This window comes from Apaloderma vittatum, unplaced genomic scaffold, assembly GCF_000703405.1.
Source record: "Apaloderma vittatum isolate BGI_N311 unplaced genomic scaffold, ASM70340v1 scaffold23793, whole genome shotgun sequence".
Lineage (NCBI taxonomy): Eukaryota > Metazoa > Chordata > Aves > Trogoniformes > Trogonidae > Apaloderma > Apaloderma vittatum.
In genome coordinates, this window is record NW_009709059.1 from 42,862 (window position 1) to 68,196 (window position 25,335).

General features: G+C 38.1%; 1 protein-coding gene across 1 annotated transcript in view; it reads left to right on the top strand.

Moving 5' to 3' along the window:
- Window positions 1–17,005, top strand: part of NCKAP1 (NCK-associated protein 1) — a 59,506-nt gene extending 42,501 nt beyond the window's left edge. Inside the window, exons 26-33 of the mRNA XM_009866791.1 lie at window positions 2,135–2,228; window positions 2,919–3,001; window positions 3,428–3,508; window positions 6,155–6,248; window positions 7,869–7,985; window positions 12,440–12,549; window positions 15,143–15,232; window positions 15,830–17,005. Of these exons, the coding sequence (XP_009865093.1) occupies window positions 2,135–2,228; window positions 2,919–3,001; window positions 3,428–3,508; window positions 6,155–6,248; window positions 7,869–7,985; window positions 12,440–12,549; window positions 15,143–15,232; window positions 15,830–15,946 (786 nt within the window). The 3' untranslated portion in view covers window positions 15,947–17,005. The remainder of the gene's footprint in view (window positions 1–2,134; window positions 2,229–2,918; window positions 3,002–3,427; window positions 3,509–6,154; window positions 6,249–7,868; window positions 7,986–12,439; window positions 12,550–15,142; window positions 15,233–15,829) is intronic.
- Window positions 17,006–25,335: the final 8,330 nt, after the last annotated feature.

Consider the following 25,335-nt stretch of genomic DNA (forward strand, 5'->3'; position numbering starts at 1 on the left):
AGAACGGGAAATTTATTACGAATAGAGGTGAACATGCCTGCTTTGCTTCCTGCAGCGGGACCAGGTGTTGGTGTTATATCTGAAGTTTAAGACTGGGTGAGGAGAGGAAGTTCACCTCTTTTAAATAAGTGTTTGAACTGTATTCCAGCCTGTTTCTTTCAAATCTTAAACTAATATGTTGGTTATTTTTTGTAAAGCTGAAAGCTTGACTCAGTAACAATGTGCGTGGGTTATGGCTTTCAATCTTGCATTCTGGAGAGCTTTGAGGGATTTCAAGTAAAATGTCACACATCTGCAAAGTTCTGATACATCGGTTGGTTTAAAATTGTCCATCTTGATTTGGGTGTGAACCAGCCTTGCTTTGGCTTTCAGCATAGAAGAACATCCCGTTTATGTGCATGCCCACGTTTTTGGAGGTGGTTAGTTTTCTGCATCTTGTATAGCTTATTTTTTTCCTTACTTCTCACTAAAGAATGAAAATGGGAAGACTGGGTGGATTATGGATAGACTGGAATTTATGGAAATAGCATGACCGTGACACAGTGTAATTGAATATGAGAGGTCTAAGCTGTTAGGCAGAACTACTTTGCATGAGTTGCCTGACTAGCAGGTGGGAGTAAAGTCAGGCCACCATTTATTTCATAGCAGCATTATAGTTTTAAGTTGCATAGGTTTTGTCTCCTATGGTCGCAGGTATATTTACTCAGAAATTTAATTTTTCCTGCATGCCATTTGCTGTGTTTCACCCTTTTTTCGGTGTGGGTTGAAGCAAAGTAAAGTGAAACTGCTAAAGCAGTGGAGTATCAAAGGTCAAATGTTCTGAGATCCTTAGCAGTAAGTTTCTGCAGGTATGTCTCTTCTTAGATTTTATATGACATATCTCAAATTATGTTCTGGGCTTATAGTGACCTACATGTTTGCTCCCTCTTCGTGGCTTCTTTTATCTGTCCTGCCTGGCAGTGAGGATGGATTGGAATGCATCCACTGGAAAAATAAAACTACCAATAATTCCTTTGGAAGACCACGCGATCCAGAATATCTTGTTTTCTTCTACCATCTTTAAGTTCTTTTCTACCTTGATTTAGTTTAGCATACAAAGCATTAAGTCATCTTAAAAAGAAAGGAAACGCTACATTTAGTGTTCAGAAGCACACGAGATATGTCAGTTTTATTAGCCTCTCATTGTCTTCTACCTAAAGAGAGAGAATCATATTTTCTGTTTCTGAGATAGGGTACTTTGTATTCAAACTGCAGAATTTTTTGGGTAAGAATTACGTATCTATTTCTTGCTTGAAGAGTGTTTATACATTGGCATAATGTAGGTTCCTGAGCTAGCAGGAAACCCTTTTTGGATCTGACATTTTTTAGCTGTCATTATGCAATATCTGTAATTTAAATTTAAATCTGATACATATTGAAAAATGATTTCAGGAAACTTATTATATTTACCCTAGTGCTACAAATTGCATCTATGAGAGCTGTTACAAATTAGAAACAGACACACATTTTCTTTTCTTTGGTCACAGTGACATGAAAAATGTTGCACTTAACTGTTTCAGACTAAGATGTTTTGACTTGAATGAATGTTACATCTTGCTGGACTTTACTTGAAGTTTTCTTCCATTATAATATAAAATAAAAACAATTTGACTCTGACACTCTTCATTGCATTTTTAAGTTTTACCAACATTAAATTCGTAATCCTTACAGCATAACTAGTCAAAGGAGCAACGCAAAAGAATGGGTTACCTAGTGAATCTGCATTTTTGCTTTCTGTATGTGTGTATATATATGTATACACACACACACACATTTTTCTTACAAAAAGGTGAATAGCGTGAGGAGCTATTATTTGGGTTTGCTGAATTTCATTCCCTTTTTTCAAGTTGGACACACTGAATATAAAAATCATGTTCCAAGGAACATCTAATCCTCTGCTTTCTGATTCAGAGCTCCATTTTGTGTAATGCCTGACAATAATGTCAATATTGTGGTCCCATTAAGAACACAGTGGATGCATCTGTGTTCCATGAGTTTAGTTCCTTCTCTGCCAGACTGAAATATCCTAAACTCTACATTTATCCTATTAACATACTGAATCTTATTGCTGACATGAATCTTTGCTTCTTTTTAGAAACTTGTGGTGGAAAACGTTGAAGTTCTGACACAAATGAGGACCAGCTTCGACAAGCCAGACCAGATGGCAGCACTCTTTAAAAGATTATCATGTGGGTAGCTAGCAAGGTCCTACTAAAGATAAATTGTTTTTCACATTTGTCTTTGTGAAAAAAATACAAAAAAAAAAGTTTCTCTCTATTAAGTACAAAGAAGCCACAAAAAAAATGTGTATGAGCTCTTATAAACTGCTGCATCTTCTCAGAATTTTCCAGTTTTCTCACATACAGGCAAAATGAGGTTTCAGTGTTAATTAGCGTGTGGGCATTATAGTAGGGATGAGCTTTGAGCATCTTTTCAGAGATAATGAGACATAGCTATAACGTGCAAACCGTAGCTGTAGAATACAAACCGGGCTTTTTTTTGACACATATTTCCAATTTGATTCCATCACAGTATAAATTATTGCATTCTTTAGAAGGACTTTTACATGTAATTAACATAAGTAATTATTTTTAGCAGAAATAATTATTATAAAGTGACATTTTGGCCTCAAGAAAAGACAGAACTCATGTTGGCATCCAATATTGGCAGCTGGGTGTAATGGGATTCATTCCATGAAGTAGCTAACAGGGTAGTCTTCTGAAAATCCTGTTGTCAGTTCAACTATAAAAACCTGCTTAAGCACTGGTTTTGGCTCTTTAAGGAATGCCACTGTCTCAGTACCTTGCATTTTTCAGTATTGTGTTAAATGTTTTCTCATTTATTGAAGAGTTGTTCACTCGTGTTCTATTTCTTTTCAGCTGTTGACAGTGTTTTGAAGAGAATGACAATTATTGGTGTTATCTTGTCTTTTCGGTCATTGGCACAGGAAGCACTTAGAGATGTAAGAAATAACTGAATATATTCCGGATGATACTCATTGTATTTAATTTGGTGGAATGACAGGGTATTCGCAGCTTCACTATTTAGTAGTGCTACCTCTTAAAAGGTTGGCACGGGAGTACAATGGCAATAGTCATAACTGAACTTTGAATTCCAAGTTGGGGATTTTAACAGTTTTAGTTTGAGCATGTCTCAGTGGATTCTGTATTTAGTAAGTCTTAAAAGCCTTTGTTCCACTTTGTTTGCAAGCAGCTTGCTTTTGTGTTTATTGGGCTTTACTGCCTTAAATCTACAAAGAAATTCCTATGCATAAAATAGAAAAATAAATTTTTAAATGATTAGTAAATCCAGTAAAATAATGGTAGTGTCTAATTGATCAATAACATGGGAAGTATTATTTTGGACATTTTGTGTTTGTGTCTCTTAGGTCTTATCATACCACATTCCTTTCCTTGTAAGTTCCATTGAGGACTTTAAAGATCACATTCCAAGAGAGACTGATATGAAGGTAATGTTCTTTTTGGTATTGTGGCAACTTGATTTGCAGAAAATGTATAGCAGGATATGTGTTGCACAACTCTTGATTCATTTTTAAAGAAACAGTTCTTACAAGTCTGCTCTTGACCAACATGAGGTGCTTGAGGGCCAGAATATATTGTTGTTCCTGAACCTGAAGGTTGCGTTTTCCCACTTGCTCTTGAGGAAGGAAACCACAGTTCTCTTGTGTATGAAGATTCACTAATTAAGAAACATCCTTCTAGTTTTTACAAGTACAAGAACAGTTCACAGTCCATTAAAGTGGGCCTCACAATTTCAGAAGACTCGGTTTAGCAATCTATCTGAAAATGAGTCAGAAGTTGTATAAAAAATATGTTACTGTAATTTCACATGTATGCTGTTTCACTCCAAAATAACAATCAGATACCCTTGGAAACTTGCAATGCTGAAAAACCAAGCATGAATGTTTAATGTCCTAGAAAACATTGAAATTCATACCACAATAGAGGAATTCTGTGGAAAATTAACTTCAAGGATACTGGCTCATGATAAAAATTAGAGCAAAATGATGCAAGTTGCCTTGCATCTTGTCAAGAAAAGCTATTCAGAAATTCTCACCAATAGCTAAAGAGAAAACAATTGATCAGCAAACCATCAGGTTCCATTACTGAACTTGAAGAATCAGGATGCAGAAGAGATTAGAAGGTAAGTTCACTGCTTAGTTTGCTTGATCTTTTCAGGAAGCATTTTACACCCTCTGGTATCAAAGGGCTGCTGAAAAACAGTAATCATTGACGACAGTATTTTACCATTGATGTTTTTAAGTTGGCAATAACAGATCATTTTAAATGTCTCGGTGGATCTCTAAAGACATCACTGAACTCATTTACGTCAGCAGGTACAAGAAAGCGTAGTACTTGCTGCTTCTCTTCTGGAAGTCACTGGAGTAATTGGATAGCAGAAAAACCTATCTACTGCTAAATAAAACCTGGCTCGTGCCACACAGCACCGCCTAGTTGCCTCTGCTTCATGTAATATTTGGCTGCTGGCCTTCTCTGGGTCTGCTGCAGTTTCACTGTGATTCTTAACTATGCCTGTTTCGTATGTGGATTTCTGTCTAGTTTGTAGTGTCTGAAATATATTCTCAGTGCTGTGGTATGTATGGTCCACCGTGCTGGTGTTCACACGATACCAACCATAGATGTCGTGTCTTGTGGTGTGGCATGATGCCACGTAGGCTTGTTGGAGAGTACGTAGCTTGTCTGGATAATGTTGGAGGACTGGGCATGGGAGAAGCAGCCAAACCTGTATAGTCTTGTCTGTAGTGCCTGCTGGGAACTCCGATGTGTGCCACCCCACAACTCTGCCGGAGCTTTGTCCTGAAAACAGCTTGTTGGAAGGGCCAGAAGCGTGCTGTGAGCCTGCGAGCAATTAAGCTGTGTGGAAAATCAGCAACTCATTGTCTGAGCTTTCTCCTTGCCTTGTCACGTACAGCAGTGCAGTTGTAGGCAACAAAGGCTTCTTTTGGGACAATAAGGCAGACTTCTTTGTTTTTCTTAAATGAAGGCACGTCAACAGACAGATCTTTACAAGACTTTGTACAATGGATTGCTACAATTGCCCAGTTGGGCTTGTTTTAGGACATTAAAATATAGAAATTTCCTGTGCACTGAATTTACCAAGCAAAGCATAAATAGCTTTAAAGCTGCTGATGAAATAAATACTTGTCTGTATTTATAGCACTGTGCAAACAATGTTGTATGTTTTTCATGTCAGAACTTGCCCTCAGGTAGCCAGGCTAGAGCACCCAAAAAAGCATAGTCTGCTCAGTATCTCCTACATGCAGGTGACCAACTATATGTAAGAATTTGTGGGCAAAGTGTAAAACTTCTCAAATATTCATGGCAGTAAGACACATTGCTAGCCTTTCCCTTAGTCCTTTGTATTTCTTACAATTCAGCTTTTCACAGAGGTTCATCCAAACTACAGCTTTGGATACTTTGTCCAGAATGTAAATTGGGGAAAGAGAGAACAACCATGTTGAACGTTTGTTAATGGCAGTAAAAGGGACAGCCTGGGACAGGCTAGAAAATTAAATGCATTTCAAGATACTCTTAGCTCCTCCAAGTGTTAGGGCCACTTTGAGTCTCGTTTTTGGCACTTGAAATTACTGGACACTGAATCTTTATCAGATTTGAATGTTGTGACATTTCTGTCTTTCTCTAATATTTCACCAGATTGTGGCTTTTGGCTCTGTCTAAAAATGCCGTATTTGCAGGTGTTAACTGATACTTTAGATCTGGTAGAGAAGATCTGTTAGTTTCTTCTGAACAATGGGAAAAAAAGATGTAGAAACAGCTAATTGGAAGTCATGTTGTTTGCTTTGGAGGTAATGTAGGAAAGTATAAAAGCTTTCTTTGGCTTGACAAAAAGAAATTACAATCTAGCACACAAAGTACTGACCCAGCTGTTCGATGTAGGTTAGAAATAAACAAAAATCTAGAGTCTCTTTATCCTGCTTTAGCCAAGTCTCTGAAATTCCTTAGTGCCCTAAATTAAAATGCATGTTTTAAACATGACAGCAAAACTGTGCTTTGTTTACACAAAAAGCATTCAACATTGTCTTTTTTGTAATTTTCTGTCTTCTGGTTCTCAGGTGGCAATGAATGTATATGAACTGTCATCAGCTGCTGGCTTGCCTTGTGAGATTGATCCTGCCTTGGTCGTAGCACTGTCTTCCCAAAAATCAGGTAAGAAGTTACAACTGAAAAAATACAATTGTTTAAAACAGTAGTAATAATTAGAGGGAGCAAAAAAATAAATGCACCCAGGCATGGAAGTGTTTAAAGCGTGAGGAAGAGACTTTTATGTCTTGTCTCCTTTGTATTCCCTCGATGAATTCCATAAATGGCAAAAAAAATAGGCATTATTTGTGCCTGTTCCCTACTAATGTGTTAGCTTGAGTATCTTTACAACCACATGTGAATTAACTTGTTGACCTAGAAAAGAATAATGAGTAGATGTTGAAGGAGTTTAATAGATAATGGCGAAAACAGCTGTAATTTTAAAAACAATGGAAATAGGATTCTCTTGTGAATGGCCATGGACAAGGTCTGTTCTGTTGTACAGAGCTGTAGCAAGTGTGTGTCACGAAAGGGAGGCTTTAGGAGCTGAAGTGCCAGCTGGATGAATTTCATGACGTTGTGTTACTGGTGTGTTACGCAGGTGTTAACATGGAGCTTACAACAAGGGGAAACATGGTAAAATAAACATCTCAATGTTCTGACGTGTATTGTGCTCCCTCTTAACTGCTTTCAAGCACCACCGTCTAAGCTTTTCCCCTTGGTTTACTCTGGCAAGTTTGAAGACGTGAATTAAGACTCTCTAAGTGCTTTTTGACAATCTTCAGGGTTTTTGTCCCTATCTTCCCTGCTGATCACTTTATTACTTTTTTCCCCTCCGTGCATAATGGCTAGTTAACATTATAATCAGATTGTGAAGATTTAAATGATGCCTAAGCTGTATTTTCTTGATATAATGGTTGTTGTTTTCTGAGGGGAAAATGCAGCTAGTTCCAAGGGGCATTTTAATATTCAAACTTGAGTGTCAAGCACAATTTCTCTGTGTACCTTTAAAAAAAAGTATATTTGTTTTATAGACATTGTATGCATAATATACATAGGTATATATTTGGAAGATACCTACTATTCTGAAATGGCATGTTAAATAGATTATTTTAATTATGATGCAGCTGTGACACGCTTAAGCTGGGTAAGCAAGACAGGGAATTTTCGTAAATCTTCATGATTGATTAGGAATTTGTACTTTAATTCTTACCTTGGCAGTTTGAAGTACAGTGCTTTTAGTAATTCAGTTTGTACAGATACAAGGACTGTATTTCATCAACTGCTGTCTTTTTTTGTTAAACTAATGTGTTGTGTCGCTGCTATTCTGGAAAATGTGAGCTTTTAGTACAAATTAAGGAGAGCACATGTCACCTGCTTATTTACCAAAGGGAGAATGCAAGAGAAGCTCTCCTCGCCTCAGAGCAATAACTGGATATACATCAGCATGTGAAAATAGTATTCTGCTGAGCATGTTCACATCTCAGTTACTAAATGGTTAGAAGTGATGGGATGGCAGCAACTTGCCTTCATGCTTGTAGATTACAAACTGGGCAATTTGAAGCTTCACCCTGAGGCTTTTGACAAGACGTAATAGTCTTCCTTTCCTAGTACACATTGAGTTTGTTGTTGCAGGGTTTAAATTTCAGTTTGGTGAAACATTTTTTTATTTTAAACTACCTGCAGTTGAAAGGAAATCTTGTAAGATGACTTCTTTAATTAAAGAACCTTTGGTTTTGTTTTTAGAAAACATTAGTCCGGAAGAAGAATATAAAATTGCTTGTCTTCTCATGGTCTTCGTGGCAGTCTCCTTGCCGACTTTGGCTAGTAATGTGATGTCTCAGTACAGCCCTGCCATTGAAGGTAATGTAGAGTCAGCTGAATGTTTGCTATGAATTCTTTCTCCCCAATAACCCTGGTAGTATCGTGAATATTTTTGCTTTAAACATTTATTTTGTAGTGAACAAAATCTGAAAATCAGTGAGCCCTAATCTGGGAAAGGTTTTCTGAAAGTTACTTTAAAAAGCATTTACTTAACTCCTTGTTTGATATAACTTCCTATGAAAAATGAGCCTTCTGCTTGAGATTTTAAGAACAGTTCATATACTGCAGGGGGCAATCTCGTCCCAATATGGGGAATTGCTAGAACATACATTCTACATTAATTAGTGTTAGAACTTATTATATAATCATATAGATATTTTAGTAATCTCTACATTGGCTCTGGGCCACTCATTCAAGGTGTCTTTTCTGTATTACTAAGCAGAAAATTTTGCAAGTGTAAGAGAATTTAGACAGTGTAAGCTATGAACAGAATACGCAGTAGGTCAACTTTATTATTAAAAAAAAAAAGTGCCTCAAGGAAATTCTTTCCATGTAATACACAAAAAACCCTTCTCTTTCAGACAAAATTCAATTGAAAAAAAACACCAAAAACAACTGACAAAACTGTTTCAACACACAAAAGTCACCTTTCAGCTGTTCAAGCTATTTTCTTTATGATGTGTAGCATGGCTCACAAAAGTGAACATCTTTATTCTGCATCAGTTTACTGGGTACAGCATGTTTTTTTCTATTCTTCTTAGAGGTTGCATTATTTTTAATCTGGTCAAAATTTAATTCACAAGGAATGTCTAAACTGACACCTGAAAATTTAAAGTACTAGGAGAAGACTAAAATTTCTAAAAGTTTTTGTATCACAGCAGTATGGAGAGCATATTTTTTGAGAGACAGAAATGTGTTGATTTAAATTGGATTAATCAATGTTTTCTTCAGTTTTGAGTAATTAGGGATTTCTTAACTCCAGTTTAATTTTAAAAAGATCGTGTAGCCTTTTGCCAGTTGTGGAAAAGCTGAATAAATCTCTGATGCAACAAGTAGAATTTGATCATTGATTTGAAAAGTTAGGAATTTTAAAGTTAGCAGCTTTTTCTGATGAGTAGGGAGAACAGACTGTAACCCTCACAATTGTTTGGTGTTGTCTGCACTGTAATAGTGTTTCTATGGCTTTTTGCAAGTATTTTTGAAGTCATGATGGCTGAATGAAAATCTCTGAATATACCCAAGAGCAGGGAATGAATATCAGATATGATTGGTGAGGGTCATGTATAGAAACTTCCTTGTTGAAGGACAATCAGGTTCGGTCCAAGTGAACTTACTTATCTGTGTTTAAGAGCACATCTCTTAAATGATACTTGTTTATAGTTCTGTAAAAGAAACCCTCTGGAAGCACCTTCTGCTACAAGTTTCTCCTTCGAAAGTATCTTACCTACTGCAGCCTCGAAACTTACATTGCCTGGCAGGGGCACGGTACTAAAAGTTTTTAATTGCAGAGTGTCAGGGGTTGGAAGGGATCTCAAAAGATCATCTAGTCCAACCCCCTGCCAGAGCAGGATCACCTACAGTAGATCGCACAGGAACGTGTCCAGGTGGGTTTTGAATGTCTCCAGAGAAGGAGAGTCCACAACCTCTCTGGGCAGCCTGTGCCAGGGCTCTTCACCTGCACAGTGAACAAGTTGTTTTCCAAATGATTTTGTGCAACCTCCTGTGTTCCAGCTTGTGCCCCCTGCCCCTTGTCCTGTCATTGGACATCACTGAGAAGAGCCTGGCCCTGTCCTCCTGACTCTCACCCTTTACATATTTATAAACATTCATGAGGTCACCCCTCAGCCTCCTCTTCTCCAAGCTAAAGAGACTCAGCTCCTTCAGCCTTTCCTCCTAAGGGAGATGTTCCACTCCCTTCATCATCTTTGTGGCTTTTGCGCTGGACTCTCTCCAGCAGTTCCCTGTCCTTGAACTGAGGGGCCCAGAACTGGACACAATATTCCAGATGTGGCCTCACCAGGGCAGAGTAGAGGAGGAGAACTTCTCTCGATCTACTAGCCACCCTCCTTCTAATACACCCCAGGATGCCATTGGCCTTCTTGGTCCCGAGGGCACACTGCTGGCTCATGGCCATCCTGCTGCCTACCAGGACCCCCAGGTCCTTTTCCCCTACGCTGCTCGATGATTTAATGGTGATTATTTTCTCACATTCAACCCTCTGTAAATTTATTTCTAATAATGTGGCTCAGGCTCACTAGAGGTTCTCCAGCAGGTTAGAACTCATGCAGGTTTGCCTTACTCAGACTTCACTCTCAATTTTAAGGACCTTGTTAGTCTTCAGTCCTTCAGCAGCCTGAAGCAATAGATAACTTTATCTTCTGCCTGTTTTGTAGCTTAAATATTCCAGTTTCTGTGATTTTCACTTATATTCAGTAACTCTTAACATGAATTCAGACAAAGTCTGTTTCAAAGTGGGTTCTGAAGGTGTGTACAGTTAATAAGATCTTGTGAAACTGCAACTGGAGAGAAGTTACATCTAGAACTCAAATAAGCCCGTATTAGGAGTTGCTTCTGATTTTATGAGATTTGACTTCTGTATTATGTCTTTCTTCACTGAGTGGACTCTTTTTTATTGAGAGGAAAGGAGTCTGGCAAAAGGAATATGTAAAATATGTTCACTCTACAAAAATAACTGAACAAACAGAATAGACCTTGTCAGTCCTGCTTTCCTTGCATAATATTACTGTTTCCTGTGTTCTGCCCTTATTGTAGAACATCTGGCTTTAGACGCTTAATATAGATGCTGTTTTCAGAACGAGAACTTAATAAATGCTGCATTTTTTATGAAGTAAATTCCCTGGATAAATCCTGAATTTAGCCATAAACAAGTGGCAGATTTGAAGAAGTTTCAGTTTTCTAATCTGGCAAGATGTACCTCCTGAATACAGGCAGTTCTTGCACAGCTTTAGTAATGTGTGCATTCTCTCTGCCTACTTCAAGATCAAGCCTGTTTCTTCTACTAGCTTCAGACAAAGGCTCACATTCTAATAGACCTTTGCTTTTGTTCCCAGTAAGAAATCTGCACTGCTAGTCAAATATCAGGCTAGAGGACTAATTTGTCGTCTAGAGGCTAGAATAAAAGAGTAGTCTGCAGAAAACACAACGTTTTCTATAATACTTGAAACCTGTTGCAGAGTGGAAGACAATTCATCAGCTGAATTCCCTTGCTGATGTTTTTTCTATAGTCTCTGAAGCCTAAAAATGAAGTCACTTCAAAAAATTGAGCCACTTCAAAAACAAATATAAACTTAAATCAGCAGAATTAAGCAGAACAGATGTTCTTGACTGAGGTTCAAGGAAAATTGTGTTCTTTTTTGGACTTAAAAAAATGGAATTAAAAAGTAGGAGGAGTAGAGTTATCAACTGGTGGAGATCCACAGGGGTCTTTTATTGGACTTACTAGTAAGCATATTCATACACCACCCAGAAGGAGGGTGGAGCGTGAGGGAGAAAATTGTCATATTGTGAAGTTATTGAGGATATTAGAGGAGTAAAGAGCTGCAGATAGGTACTATGACACTGAGGAAATTGTGCAATAAAATGTCAGACAAAATTCATTCTAAGATCAGTGATATGCATGGTGTAGTGGTATTTTTTTCTCCCGTGGAGTGGTGGGGTCTAGCTGACCTCACTATTCAGCATGACCTTGGAATTACAATAAATGACTGATGCTAAAAAGTGAGCTCAGTGCTCAGCAACGGTCAAAACGAACTGATAAGAATCAGTGGTGTTTGCATGCTTCTTAACTCCTCCAGAGACCTCCTCCTTTTCCTAGGCTAGCACTTCCCCGAGATTTTTGCCCAGGTGTCAATTTTGTTTTAAAGTGGTAGATTTTACTTAATTTGCCTGGAAGAGATTTCAGGCTTACTGAGAAGCAGGACTTCTGCTTTCTTTGAAAACTAGTGTCATTTCATCACCTTTCAGGCCTCTGAAGCCTGGGTGAATTCTAGGCAAGATACTATGTAGAGCTTTTAGCAATTTGAAAATTATCTTCTTGAATTCCTGTAGATCTCTTGGGTGAATGCTTGTCTGGGCATGACAACTTTTTCATTTACACAGAGGGTAGAAAAATAGCCGATTAGCTTGGAAAAGTCCTGCTCGCACATGTCTCTTTAGCTTAGTCAAGTGGTAATACTCTCAAGTTTTGTAGAAGCTCAATAAACTTCAAATATATTAATTTTTTCCTTATTTCTAAAAGCCACAGGGATCTCAGTCAGATTGGGACCATTACAGCATTCCGAAGGGAGATCTGTACTCCTGGCGGCTTTCCTGACAATAAATTCCAAGTCCCTGTACTTTGCTCACGTGACGTGAGATGCTAAATGTTGAGCTTTCATTGTGACAAGCATGTTTACTCTTTGGTGATACTTTTCAAAAGAATACTGTCATTTCCAAACATGATGCTGAGCTAATTTGTGTATGTTTTTGTTTAGGGCATTGCAACAACATTCATTGCTTGGCAAAAGCTATCAACCAGATTGCTGCAGCCTTATTTACCATCCACAAGGGAAGCATTGAAGACCGTCTTAAAGAGTTTTTGGCTGTACGTATAATGTCATTTCTAGAGCTAGCTCCTCTAAAAAGTGGGGTGCTCTCATCCCTTAATGCCCCTCCTTCTGTTTTCATACTTAGTCTAGCTTGTGCAGTGCTGTCATTAAATGATCAATGTGTTTGTCATTGCAAGTGTTACCTTTACAGCACCAATCAGCCACAACTAATCTTAATCGTAAGGGCACACTATAAAGATTTTGGTTAGCAAGGATAAGTATTGATTAACTAACATTTATTCCAGTAGCAGTGTTGCTTCAGAATGCTTTAGTTTCCTGCGGTCATAGATTGCAGAGAAACCAAAGTCATTGTGTAATACAGGGTTGCTTTGGATTAGGAGAAAATCAGGTGCGGGTAACTTTTTGAAGTCTAGCAAGATATTAAAATGCCTATCTTACCAAGAAAAATATCTATTGACTTTGGGAAGTATTTTCAAATTCAGATGGAAAATGGAATATTAATTTGAGATGCAATGTGACTGATTTCATCAAATCTGATTTTGGTGCACAAGAGGGAAAATCATATTGTTAATCTGTAACTAGATTAAATTCAGTAGTAGTCCTTCGGCAATATGCAGCTGTGTACGATGTTGAAAAGTAACAGTAGCAAATCAATCCAAGTGTCATATTTTTTTTTCCAGTGTAGTCTTTGATATTTTAGCACATTTTAGTGTTGTGTGGCCCTTGGCTGGAAAAATAAATGTGCAGTGCGTATAAAATCCAAATTCTGTCCAACAGATTTTTTCCCATGATGTGTTGGGCTTTTTAGTTTATTTTGCCTTTTCAAGGAAGGGAACTCCAGAGTGACTTTGGAATTTTACCTTTTGACATGCCTGTCTTTAAACAGTAGCTGGCTGGTAACGGTATGTTACAGGGATATTTGGGGAGAGACGTTTTTACGCTTCAGAGCAGGTTGAAGATCAAAGCTTTTGAAATCCCTAGTGATGCTTAGAAAAAAATCCAAAGCCCTTAGGTGGTGGTGATGCATTTTAAATATATTTTGCCTGAGTAGAAATAGAATTTTTGAAGTGGCTCTTAATTAGCCAAGTCTTGAAGGGGAACTAAAGGCTAAAATGGCAGCCTCACTTTAATTTTTAAAAATTTGTGCTGTTTTTGAGTGATTCTTAATTTTTTTTTTTTGTTGTTCAACCTTGCAATATCAGAAAATACCTCTTCCCCTCTTAATTTAGGTGCCTTACAAACTTATGAGGCTGAGTGGACTAGAAGTCCATAGAATAATTTTTTTTCCCCTCCTTAAAAGGATCTTTCATTTCTGGAATTTCGTTGCATTTTGTAAAACAGAAAACAAAAACAAAAACCAAAAAACAACCCTTTGGCCGTTGACCTTGTCTAATGCAACTGCTGGCTGTAAAAGATGAAAGACAAGTGGTTGTGTCGAGTTGCATACATTTGACAAGTGAAGGAAACCAGTATAGTTTCATGTGATAAAACCACTTTTGGTATGAGGTTTACATTTTTTTCAGTGTTTATGAACTGGTTTCAGACCACTGCTTTTACTGCACAGATCATGACATGATGGTTCAGGTATTTTGATAATCTTTCTTTTCTAACACCTTTTACATATCACTTACTGCTGGTCTGAAAGAAAAACATTTTTCTTAAGAAGAGAATGTACTGCTGAGGATGATGTGCTTTCCTGACAGAATTAAATCTCAAAAAAACTGACTAGGTTAATTAATCCTGGTGAGTGTGTGCTACAATTTTTTTTAAGTACGCACATTCACTTTATATTAAAATGGATTAATGACGCAATTTGTTCAAGAGAAATCTTGATTTAGGTTTTAAAGTTAACATTCTAAGTTAAAATCAATTTGTGGTAAATATGTGGTTTAGGCATATTGCTATTGCTTAGTGTGAGGTGTAAGTGATGATTATATATCTGAAAATTGAGAAGAGGTGGGGTTTTGTCAAATTTCTGTAAGGCATCTGAACATGGGTTTTCAGTGCATCTGCAAATTAAGTATTTTACTGCATGCTATTATCCTGAGCTTGTAAATGCCTGCGTACTTGTTACAAGTTTCTAGGATGTTATTTAAAACTAGTATTGTAGAGTTGCTCGTGCTGTTGAGGAGTTATTCGTTTACATTTAGAATGACATTTCTTCAGCTAAAAGTATAGTTTAGGAAGTAAAACTTATTTTGTCCTTCTATTGCAAAATGGGTATAGCATCAAACAACAAAAACTTCAGTCATTTTATATCTTACTGAAATGCAGTAAGTTTCTGTGCATTTTGGGAAGGACTGAGAAAATGAGACTTTGATCCCATGGAAGTTCTGTCATTAATTTCAGTTGACTTTATAATGGTCAACCAATGATTACAACAAAATGTTCTTTGCAGTAAAGTAATTCATTTTTTTGTATTAAAATAGCACATGCTGCTTATTAAACACTACTAGCAATAAACAATAATTACTCACTGAGATTGAAGCCCAGAGGTGATTCCTGTGTTCAGGATTACTTCCTTTCCTTTGTAGCTATTTGTACACTGTGGTGATTCCTTCGGAATCTAGTAGAAGTCAATCAATGCATTGTTTTATTTATTGCTTTGAAATACTCATTTTTATGTAGCTTGCATCGTCAAGTCTACTGAAGATTGGCCAGGAGACGGACAAAACTACTACAAGGAACAGAGAATCTGTTTACCTACTACTAGACATGGTAAGCTTTTGTCACTTACACGTTGTTAACTTCATGGGTTCCACAGTGCATCATCCATCAAGGGAGCTTTGCAAGTCGCCTTATGTGTCATAGCTCATCAACCAGTGGAAATAATCTTTTTTCGTCGTTCTTCCTGGCATTCTAACGTTGGAAAATAATTTTTTCATTCCCCAGCACACACATTTTTACAAACATGCTGTGTTGCCTGGAACATTGTATCGCATTGTTCAGAGTGCTTTCACTGATCATTTAGTGCATACAACTTAAAATGAAATTTCACGTTAAAGAAGTGCTGCTCAGAGTGCATATGAGAAAATCCTTTCTGCTCAGAGGTTTTCCTTTCAAAGTATTTTTGTTCTTTTGGAAGTGCTAGGAATGCTCTCTCACAATAGATACAAGAAAGCTAAGATACAAGAAAGCTAAATCACTAGCTAAATCACTAGAAGTGGTGAGTTTATAGCAACGTGTTTCTCCCCGACATTTAAACTTTTGTATTATTTCTTCAGGGTGTGAAATATGTGTGTGTTGCAGACCAGATTAGCAGCAGCAGGCAGTAGAAGGTGTTCTGCAAAACCTTTTCTTTCTGGTATTTTTCAGATTGTGCAGGAGTCTCCATTCCTGACGATGGATCTCTTGGAGTCTTGTTTCCCTTACGTCTTGCTGAGAAACGCGTACCACGCCGTCTACAAACAAAGCGTCACATCCTCTGCCTAAGTATCTACTTGCTGGAGATAAGACATAGCACGCATCTATGTGGCCTCAGTTTTACCTGTAAACTGTGGAGCTATTTTACTTTATGGCCTGATGAACAGTTTTGTGGATTATAAACTTTTTCCATAAAGTTGTATTTCTGATCAGTGGTTTCTTAATATGGTTGTACTACAATATAAGCTTGGTTGATTTTAGGTTGCACATTCATGGAAAATCTTATTTCTCATTTCTTCCTTTTTTTTTCTTTTTTTTTTTACTTTTAGAGCATCAGTTATGTTTAAAAAATACTACTTCTGCTATATGTTTTTTGATATTGATCATGCAAACCAGAAATTGCTTGTTTATTTCCCAGAAGAAAAATGTATTTAGTGATTATTTTAGATAGTGTAGCTTTCATCTGTGTGTAAATTATTTCATATAGGGAGAGTTATAATCTTGTACCTATTGTTCTTATTGAAAACAAATATTGGATGTGCATTTCTGTGAAGTAATTACAGCATTTCTAGTTTTATTTTGAAACATTCACCAATCTACGTACTATGACACTATCTAACATTAAAAATGTTATAAGACTGCTTATCCTCCAGACAGTGATCCTCTCCCGATACTCTTAAACAACAGCCAGTAGTGTTGTTTGTATAAAGCATAGTGGAAATTTTTTTTAAACTAACTTCTGTGGTGCCCTGTTGGCATTAACACTACCATTGTACCCTGCTGTATAATAAACATTCTTACACATTTATCACATGTTGATAAAATGTTAGCCCTTAACCACTTTTTATATGTTTTAAATTTTTGAAATTCAAGTGTACCTTCCATAACATACAATAAACACTAGACTGTATTATCTGTAGGTGAATTATTTTTAATATAAATGTTATCTTAGTATTTTAAGCTTAAACTGTGCTGTTGTGCATTGATTTACATCTCACAGTTCATTAAATATCAATCCTTAGAGCTTTTATGTGAAGACTTCTTTTAATCCTTCACCTTTTGGCTTCTGCGATAGTGAACCTTGTAAAAAGTTGGAAGAAGGAATTAAAAACAATGTAAAAAGAGTCAGTTCAGTGCTATTATCCTTTAAATCTTAATGCTACATAATAAAGCGAGAAAAACATTTATCTTGTACATAGCAGCCAGTCATACCCATAGAAATAAGTCTATTGTTAAAGTTTAAAACTTTAAATAATCAGGAAACAGGAGAGTGTTGCTAAAACAGTAACATCAGACATTACTGAGACAGATGCATAATGGGCCTTTTTTATCAGTCGTGCAAATTGGCATGCAGGATAGCATTGGCTCATTTAGCCTGAAAGCTGACCAGATGGTTGTGCTCTTTAATCCACAGCGTATAAAAGCTATGTGTGTTTCTCAACAGGCTCTGGACATTGTATAGAGCCCCTGTTCTTGATGCAACTTATGTGCATGCTGGTAACTTTTTCTATTATGAAAGAGCTGTTGTGTGCTCAGTTACAATAGCTTCCTCTGTCCAGAGGAAAAAAATACTGGAATAAAATTGTCCTAAGGAAATAAGACAGTACATCTATATTTTTCCTACTTATGCATTTTATGTTATAACCGTGGAACTGTTTTTAAATTGATGATTTAGTACCGTAGCAAATAGGTTTGTTCATAAAGAAGTGAAGTCGAATGCAAGACTTGGAGATCTGTTCTGTGATATTTATAACCTAATACATTCAAATGTCTTGATTTAAATTAAGAGTTTGATTGTAACGTAGCCTTTTGTGGAAAAATAATGCCTCTTTTCAAGACCAACTCTTGAAAAACTCAAGTTTAAGACATCCTACTTCGTGTCTTTAATCTTTTTAAGTACAAAGCAATCGTATTTGGTCGTTTACCTCGGATCCCTGACAGCTTTCCGCTGTCTGAGGTGTTAGTGAACTAAGCCTAGAAAACAGGTAATCTCTTACAAATAGATAACGAGTGCAGAATCTCTGCAAGAAGCTGCTTCTGAGGTGGTCAGAATAGATTTAGTCGTGAACCTTTTAGACTCACTGGTTTCTGTGGGAGCCTGTACATGATGGTGCTGTGCTGTCACAGCACACAAACACCTGAGTGATGGTGCCTTTTAAACTACCCTTCCTGCAAGAACTCAGAGCAAGCTCAGAACCAAACCAACGAATGTGAAAATTGGGGAAGGATTACCTGGACTCATCATGTATCGGCTGGATTGTGGAGGGGATTTCAGGTGGGGGGGTTGTTCTTGCTTGCTGTATTGCTGTTATTTGTGGTCTCAGCTGAGCTACCACAAAGCTCTTTAGAGTTCAGGCTGCTTGTGGAAGGCAGAGCACAGCAAATATAGTCCTCAAGGCAAGCTGTGTCCATCTCCTACACAAACCGTAATAAACCCGTCAAACAGAGTTTGCTGGGGATTAAGGTGGAGAAAGAATTCTCCCTCTGGAGCTGGCAACATCATGTCCACCACTTAGTAAGTTCAACTGTTGACATTGTGTATTGAGTCATCTCAGGTGGCCTTTTGTGCGTTTCCAGAAGTGTTTGTAATTCCTGGAGCATGAAGCACAGGCAGCTGAACTCTAGTCCCATATGGAGCCAGTTTGGATCAAATGTCTAAGTCGTGGGGGAGGACTCTGCCTCATGCAAGAGAGAGAGAGAGAGAGCAAGAATGTCCTGTTGCTGCCCAGAAAACTTTTTTTAAAAAAATAGAAATTCTTTCCAAGACAGAAGGTTACCATTGAAAATAATGGCTACTATTTAACCTTTTTTGCTGTAGCAATTTTCTACATAGGAAAAGGAACTGGTAACCAAGCTGGCTCTTGGAGGATACTGTTTTGATGTGCTGGAGAACAGCATTCTCCCCAAAAAAATGTTAAAATGAGGCTGGTGATCTGAGGAAAGACACGAGCCCTGTTCAGTGGGTCATCATGGGCTTGTATGACTTCAGAGCTTATTCATGCCAGAGTCAGGAATTCTCAGCAATAAGTAGATATTCCTTGCCTCTAAACTGTGCTTTTGCCAGAAGTTTCCCTGGTCCTGTGATTCATACTAAGGAGTGAATGTTCGATTACTTACCAGTAACTATTATAAATTCTGTAAGACTTGAGTATGGCTGTAACTTTATTTTGGTGAATCGCTCCCATCAAGCTGAACCAAACTCAAAGCTGGATTTTCAGGTGTTAGTTAATTATCCTGTTGAATCAATAAAAGAGTTTCTTAGACATAGGCTTCAAATTGTTTTCATGTTCAAATTCAAGCCTCTTTTAACTCCATGATACATTTTAGATGCTATAGAAGTCATTTATTTTAACTGTATTTGCTACTAAACTTGGCTGATAAAGACTGAATGAAACAAGGAAACTGCTTTCATTGCAATCCTCTGGCTTGCTCTGGAACACTGAATTGGCTGGCTGTGCAAAGCAAGGCAATTTACGTGTCACCTGCACGTTTGATTTGTTTTTGTCGGTGAGCACCACTGTTTTTAGTGTTGTCAACCAGTTTTCAAACCAAAGTTCTGCCTGTTTTATCATTTTTACGATAAAGGTGAATCTTTCCCTGAAATGACAGAAGATTTTTATTTGAATGGACCGCTCCTTCTATGCTTTTGCTATTTGTTGCATTATAAAGTCTGTAAATATTTGTACTAATACATAACAAAATTGAAATGGCCCCCTGACCTGCGTCCAAAGCCATATCTAGTTTGCTATTAATCACGCTGTTTCTAGTACTACTAGGTCAGAATGACCCACTCGCTGGTATAGTGTCAGTGTGTCTCGCACAACTCAGTAATAGAAAATGTTGGTATTAACATCAGAATGAAAAGTGTATGCTGACCTTACCATGAAGTAAGGAGATGTAAATAGTTTCTTGCGTAGAGTTCAAGTCTCTCAACTTTTTTGTGATAATAGTAATCTTAAAAAGTGCCTTCTTGCAAGTAATGAAGGTAAATAATAAAAAATTTTATTGACACCTGTATGAGTATGGAAGCGAGCTGCAAAGCTGAATGTTTAAAACCCTAGTAATTCCAGTTGATTGTCTCTCAAAAACATAATTTCCTGTCTTGTCAGTGCTCTCTTCAGGTTGTGACTAGAAGATGGGGAAGGCATTATCACAGGTTACCTGCACGCTCCACTGCTCTTCCCTCCCCTGCCCTTGTCATTAGCTTTTGAGCTCAGCTAAGTCTGAGGTAAGCTTGATCCACAGCCAGTGCAGAGAACAGAGGACTTGCATTTGACAAGAGAACTGTAATTTCTAAATACATATTAAACTATAACTTTTTAAGACGAGCAAAGACACACTAGCAACAAAGAAACCGTTCCTTGCATAGACATACGAAGCGAAGTAAAAACAAGAATGCTCTGTAAATTAACGTTATGAATGATGGTGATATGTAAGAGGAGTGAAAAGGGCGGTTAGAGAGGCATTGAAAGTGGTGAGCACGGAGTGCTCTGAGAAGTTGGGAGAGATGCTCAGTGAGTCCGAGTCCGTTTGGTAACTGAAGTTTTATTTGATATTTCATGGATTAAATCTAGATTGTATCTCATAGACTTCAGAATTCCGACTGAGGTGGCATCTGTTTTCCACTCTGTACCTGAAGGAAACTTGCCCACCTTTAGGATCATTTGTAAATAAAGGGTGCTCGAAAGTGTAAAACTTCACAGCTTAGTATGAGCACGTGTTTGCCAAGACCAAGTCAGTGGAACTGGATAAGACCATCTCCCATACACAGTGAAACACTAAGGATGGTCTGCGCTGTTTGGATTTAGATCCATTTATGTCATTAAAGTGGAAGCTGAGGGGAGTGATGATTTGTGTTAGAATGAGATCAGGTAAGTGAAGCGCCTCGTGTCAGCAGTTTATTATTTTGACTAACAAAGCACTTCAAAGGGCCAAAAAGCAGGTGACAAAATGGGCTGAGCCTGTTACACTTGACTTAGAAGTCACTTTATTAGGGGAATAATCACACTGCTATTTTTGTAATGATTTTTGTTTGAATGCCAAAAAAATATGTGAACTTTTATCTAGTAAAAGCTCAGCGATTGACCTTAGCGACAAGACAGTAATAATGCGTTTGAATTTTATCATAAAATACTATTTGTTTGCTGGCTAATCTCTAGTGGCACAGGCATCATTCAAAAGTGGTCACAATCATTTGCTAAGGGGTGTGTGGAATCAGAGTTCATTTGAGTTTAAATATGTCTCTTTAGGCAGTGGAAACAGACACCGTCCTGGGGATTTTTGTTGTCCAAGCTGATACTTAGCCTAGTTGCAGTAGGTATCGGATGCCTTTCAAGAAGCATCCTGGAGCATTTCAAACCAGCATCAACTTGGAGCTTCTCAAAATCCCAGTTACTGGCAGAAGATCCAAGCAGCATAAAAAGAGAAGTTGCAAATCAATATTGTCATTTTGCATGTAGGTGATGGGGACGGAGAACAGCGAGTGAGGACACAGCCTCTGGCGTAACATTGGGGTGCACTGACCTCAGCTTCTAGCTGTTAAGCACTCGGTGACCCTCCTGTGAAGGGGGAGAATGAAATCAAAGCCAGCAATAACCACTGAAGACAATTTTAAAAATACCATATATGCTGTTTGAGTGAAGTGAGACGGGGCTGGTAGTTTGCAGAAGCACTTGAGCCGAGATGCGGAGCAGAGGAAACCCTGCTGCCTTCTCCCTAAGGAAAACTACCAATAAAAAATCCTGTAGTATTGGAAAATATCTTTTTCTAAAGTTGTATTCTAATGATTTCAGTATGATGACTGCCAGCCCTACAAACAGAGCGATGGGTTCATCAGATATTTAATTACTTTGTGAGCAGGTAAAATGCAAAAATTTTTTTAAGTCACAAAACCTTGATCAGATTTATCCCTGTGCAGTTAAACTGGCAAATATGTCTGTGTATGCTCATGAGCTATACTGCTCAAAAAGGATTTGGTTTTCCAATTTTAGCAAGCAAGCCTGTGGCTTCAGGGAGAGGAAAAGAGCAGCATTGTTGCAAGAACAGTCTATAAATGTGGGGAAAAAAATAACAGCAACCCTAGCCTGAGAAAAGATTGTTGGGAGGTGAGTTTTATGGATCTTGTGAAAGCCAATACTAGGGGAGGGACAGTGAAATGGCCACACTTTAAACCTATAAATATTTTTCTGGAAAAATGCCACTAGCTTTTTCCCTTGGTGTTAGTTGAGCTGTGGAAGTTTGTTGAGTAGAGATGTAAAGCAGCTTTACAATATTTAGTTCTCAAGACTGTCAACCCACTGTCTAACTTGTTATTATTTCTTAATTAAAAAACATTCCTAATATCATCAGGGAACTGGAGGAAAATAAACATGCTGATAATTTCCTGGGCATAATTTTTATTCTGCCACAGTTCAAGTGTGTGTGGGATTAAGAACTATGATCCAGAAGTCCCAAAGTTCCCAAAATATCACCTAGATAATTTTTGGGGGGAGGAAGGGGAAGAGCTTTAGCATGGCCTGGTGCATACTTTGAAGTCACTGTAAATCTGTGGACATACTGAACTCTGTGGACTGCTGCAAAGGGCTGAAAGATTTGGTAAGACGGAAAAGAGTTCTGCAGAAAAAGATTTTTGAAGAGTCTGGACACTTACTTTAGGCTAGACTGTGGATTATGCTAGCGTGCAATGGCTTCACGCTTTAGTGACATTGAGGCATTTGTGCTTATAGCCCACCAGCTCTTCCTTAATTTTGTGAATCTTTATAAACCTATTTTCTACTCTACTATTTCTCAGAAGTAAAAAGAAAAGTGGCAAAACATCCTCGCCAAGTCACAGCAGCAGCTGCAGCCTTGGCAACTTTGCCCAATTTTAAGGCATTTCGGTAAATCAGAAATGGGACAAGAAAATGAGTCGTGAAGTTAAGCAGAAGCATTGAGGAGCTCCTCATCTGGCAAGCGTGGTCAGCCGTGTGTGATTACTGCTCTAAAGGGTCTGATGGGGCAAGGGAGCAATCGAGATGTACACGAAGCACCCAGGAATCTTAACCAGGTAGAGGTAAGAGCTTCACGTGTGAGTTGACTCCTTGAAATTGTTTTTACACGATCAGATTCCGTAGGTTTTAGCTTCCTAGAGCATCTGCTGTTGGTGTGGCTTGCAGGTGTGTTGGTAAAAGCTCTCAGGAAAGGCAATGGTTTCTCCTCCTAAATTTGCTGAGGTTCCCATACAGAGCCCTTTCTGATCCCACCAGTAACCACTAAAAACATGAGTAAAATACACAAAAACTATTTATAAGTAACACTTGATCCTAGGGCATGTCAAACCCAATTAACTGCCACAGAAATCAGTGGTGACTCTAAGTTTCAGCACCTGGCGATATTAGGCTGTTACTGTAAAGCTCAACTATTTGTGCAGGGCTTATTTTTAGACACGGGTGTGATTTTGGTACTTAATACTCCTGGGCTCTGCTAATAAATCTGGGTAAGCGGGAGCAGAGGCAGACACGGGCTGTGCAACCGGAGAGGCTGTAAATCTGAAATAGTAAATTTATGGTTTAACAAAATTAAATTCTGAGTGGTTATGGCCTTTAAGCTAGGCATCTCAAATTATTTCTGCAGGGGCCAGACTAGAAATGCTGCATAATGTTATATGGTATTGTAGAGCTTTGCAGGGTTGTTTGGTTGGGATTTTTTTGCCTTAAATGCTCCATCTGGAGGCGATTATAACTCAGAGAGGGTTTGCTGGATCCTGTTGTGTCTCTAGTATAGACCACAGTGGGAGAGAAGGATGTATTTTTCACTATCTGCATGGTCATCGTTAATAGCATATATAGCAATTTGCTGCATTAGAATAATAAACTGAAAGCATATTTATGGTGAACATTCTGTTTTGAATGTGATCACAGGCTTTAGGCAATTTACTCACAAAGAAGAGAATTGCAGTGGACATGACACCTTAGATTATTTAAAAGATTTAGAACAATAAAAAACTCGCTGGCATTAATTTTAAATTTTGTGCAAAGGTCACAAATTTGCGCAGCTACAGGTTATCAATAAACAGCATTTTTTGCCTCTGAAACTAAGTTGTGCTCTCCCAAATGGAAAGAGGCAAGTGCCATACGTTGCCTTACTTAAATGTGCACTTCATGTGTGCTAAACCAAGCGATGAGCAAAGTTGTGGACATCGTAATTCCAGCTAAAGAAGAAACAGGAGTAGTTCCACTGGGATCTCTTGTGCTTGGATTTGCGCTTTTATGCTTAAAATGAGCCAGGAGGACTGTCAGAGGAGGACCGCAAAGACAGGTGAGGAAGTTCAGCTTTTTGTCTTCTGCTGTAAGTCCCTTCAGCGTGGCCAACTGCTGTGAAAAGCACATACCGCTTGCAATAAGTCTGGCTGTGCTTTTCTGCACAAGTTCCAATGTCCAGGTGGAAAACCAGCATTGCAGGCAGCAAACCTCAGCATTGAGAAGCTGTAAACCCTGACATGGCCACAAAAATCTGGAAAAATCCCAAGCAGCAAACAAATTCACCCCACAAAATGCGACTGCTATGGGGGATGTCTATGTCGATAGACTGAAAGCCTATAATGGGCAATATGAAACAGAATTGCTGTTGGCATGATTTTGTCTTTGAAAGGCATATTAGTTGGTCGTCTTGATGTTTAAAGCAGCGTATTTTCCTAGCCATACTGTTAATTTTACCAGTAACATAGGATGCAAAACACTGGGTGAATAGTTTGGTTCTTTGGATTTTTTTGCCGGGACCTCAGAATGACAGGTAATGTGAACAAATATTAATATGAAAAAATTTATTCTAGGAGACATGCAGACCCTGAGGGCACGGGATAGTTAATAATGAGCTGTCTAATAAAAACAGCCTGAAAATTACAAATCTGAAAGGCTGCATTAAAAGAACCTTTTCTTCTTCCTCACTACTTCCAAGTCATCCATAGAGAAGCTTGGAAGATTATTAAAATAACTTAATAGTCCCCCGTGTTTTGTCTACCTGAGGGAGCTAAAACAAGACCCTGGCTGGAACAGGAAATGTACAATAAATCCCATTTTTATGACTCTATAAGTCAATGATTTTATGGTTTTAGTAACAGCTGTGTAAGAAGTATTTTAGGGTTGTGTTTTTAGTGAGTTTCTTGGTTGCTTTTGGTTTGTGGTTTTGTGTTTGTTTTTTTTTAAGGCAGTGTATATAAGCAAGTTAAATTGCATGTAATCCTGAGAGTGCCGTAGAAAGGTTCAGGAAAACAAATACCTGTTCTGAAGAAATATTTTTCTCTCTGTTATTTTTCTTCTCTAGGAACAGCCTGAATAGACATGGTCAGTTGGAAAGCAGAACATAAAACATAGTGCCTGGTTCCTAAAGAGCAGCCCTCTGGGCATGTGGACAGCATGAACCAGTAAGATGATGAGCTCCCATCTTCCCTGAACACTGTCACATGTTGCTCTTCAGAAGGG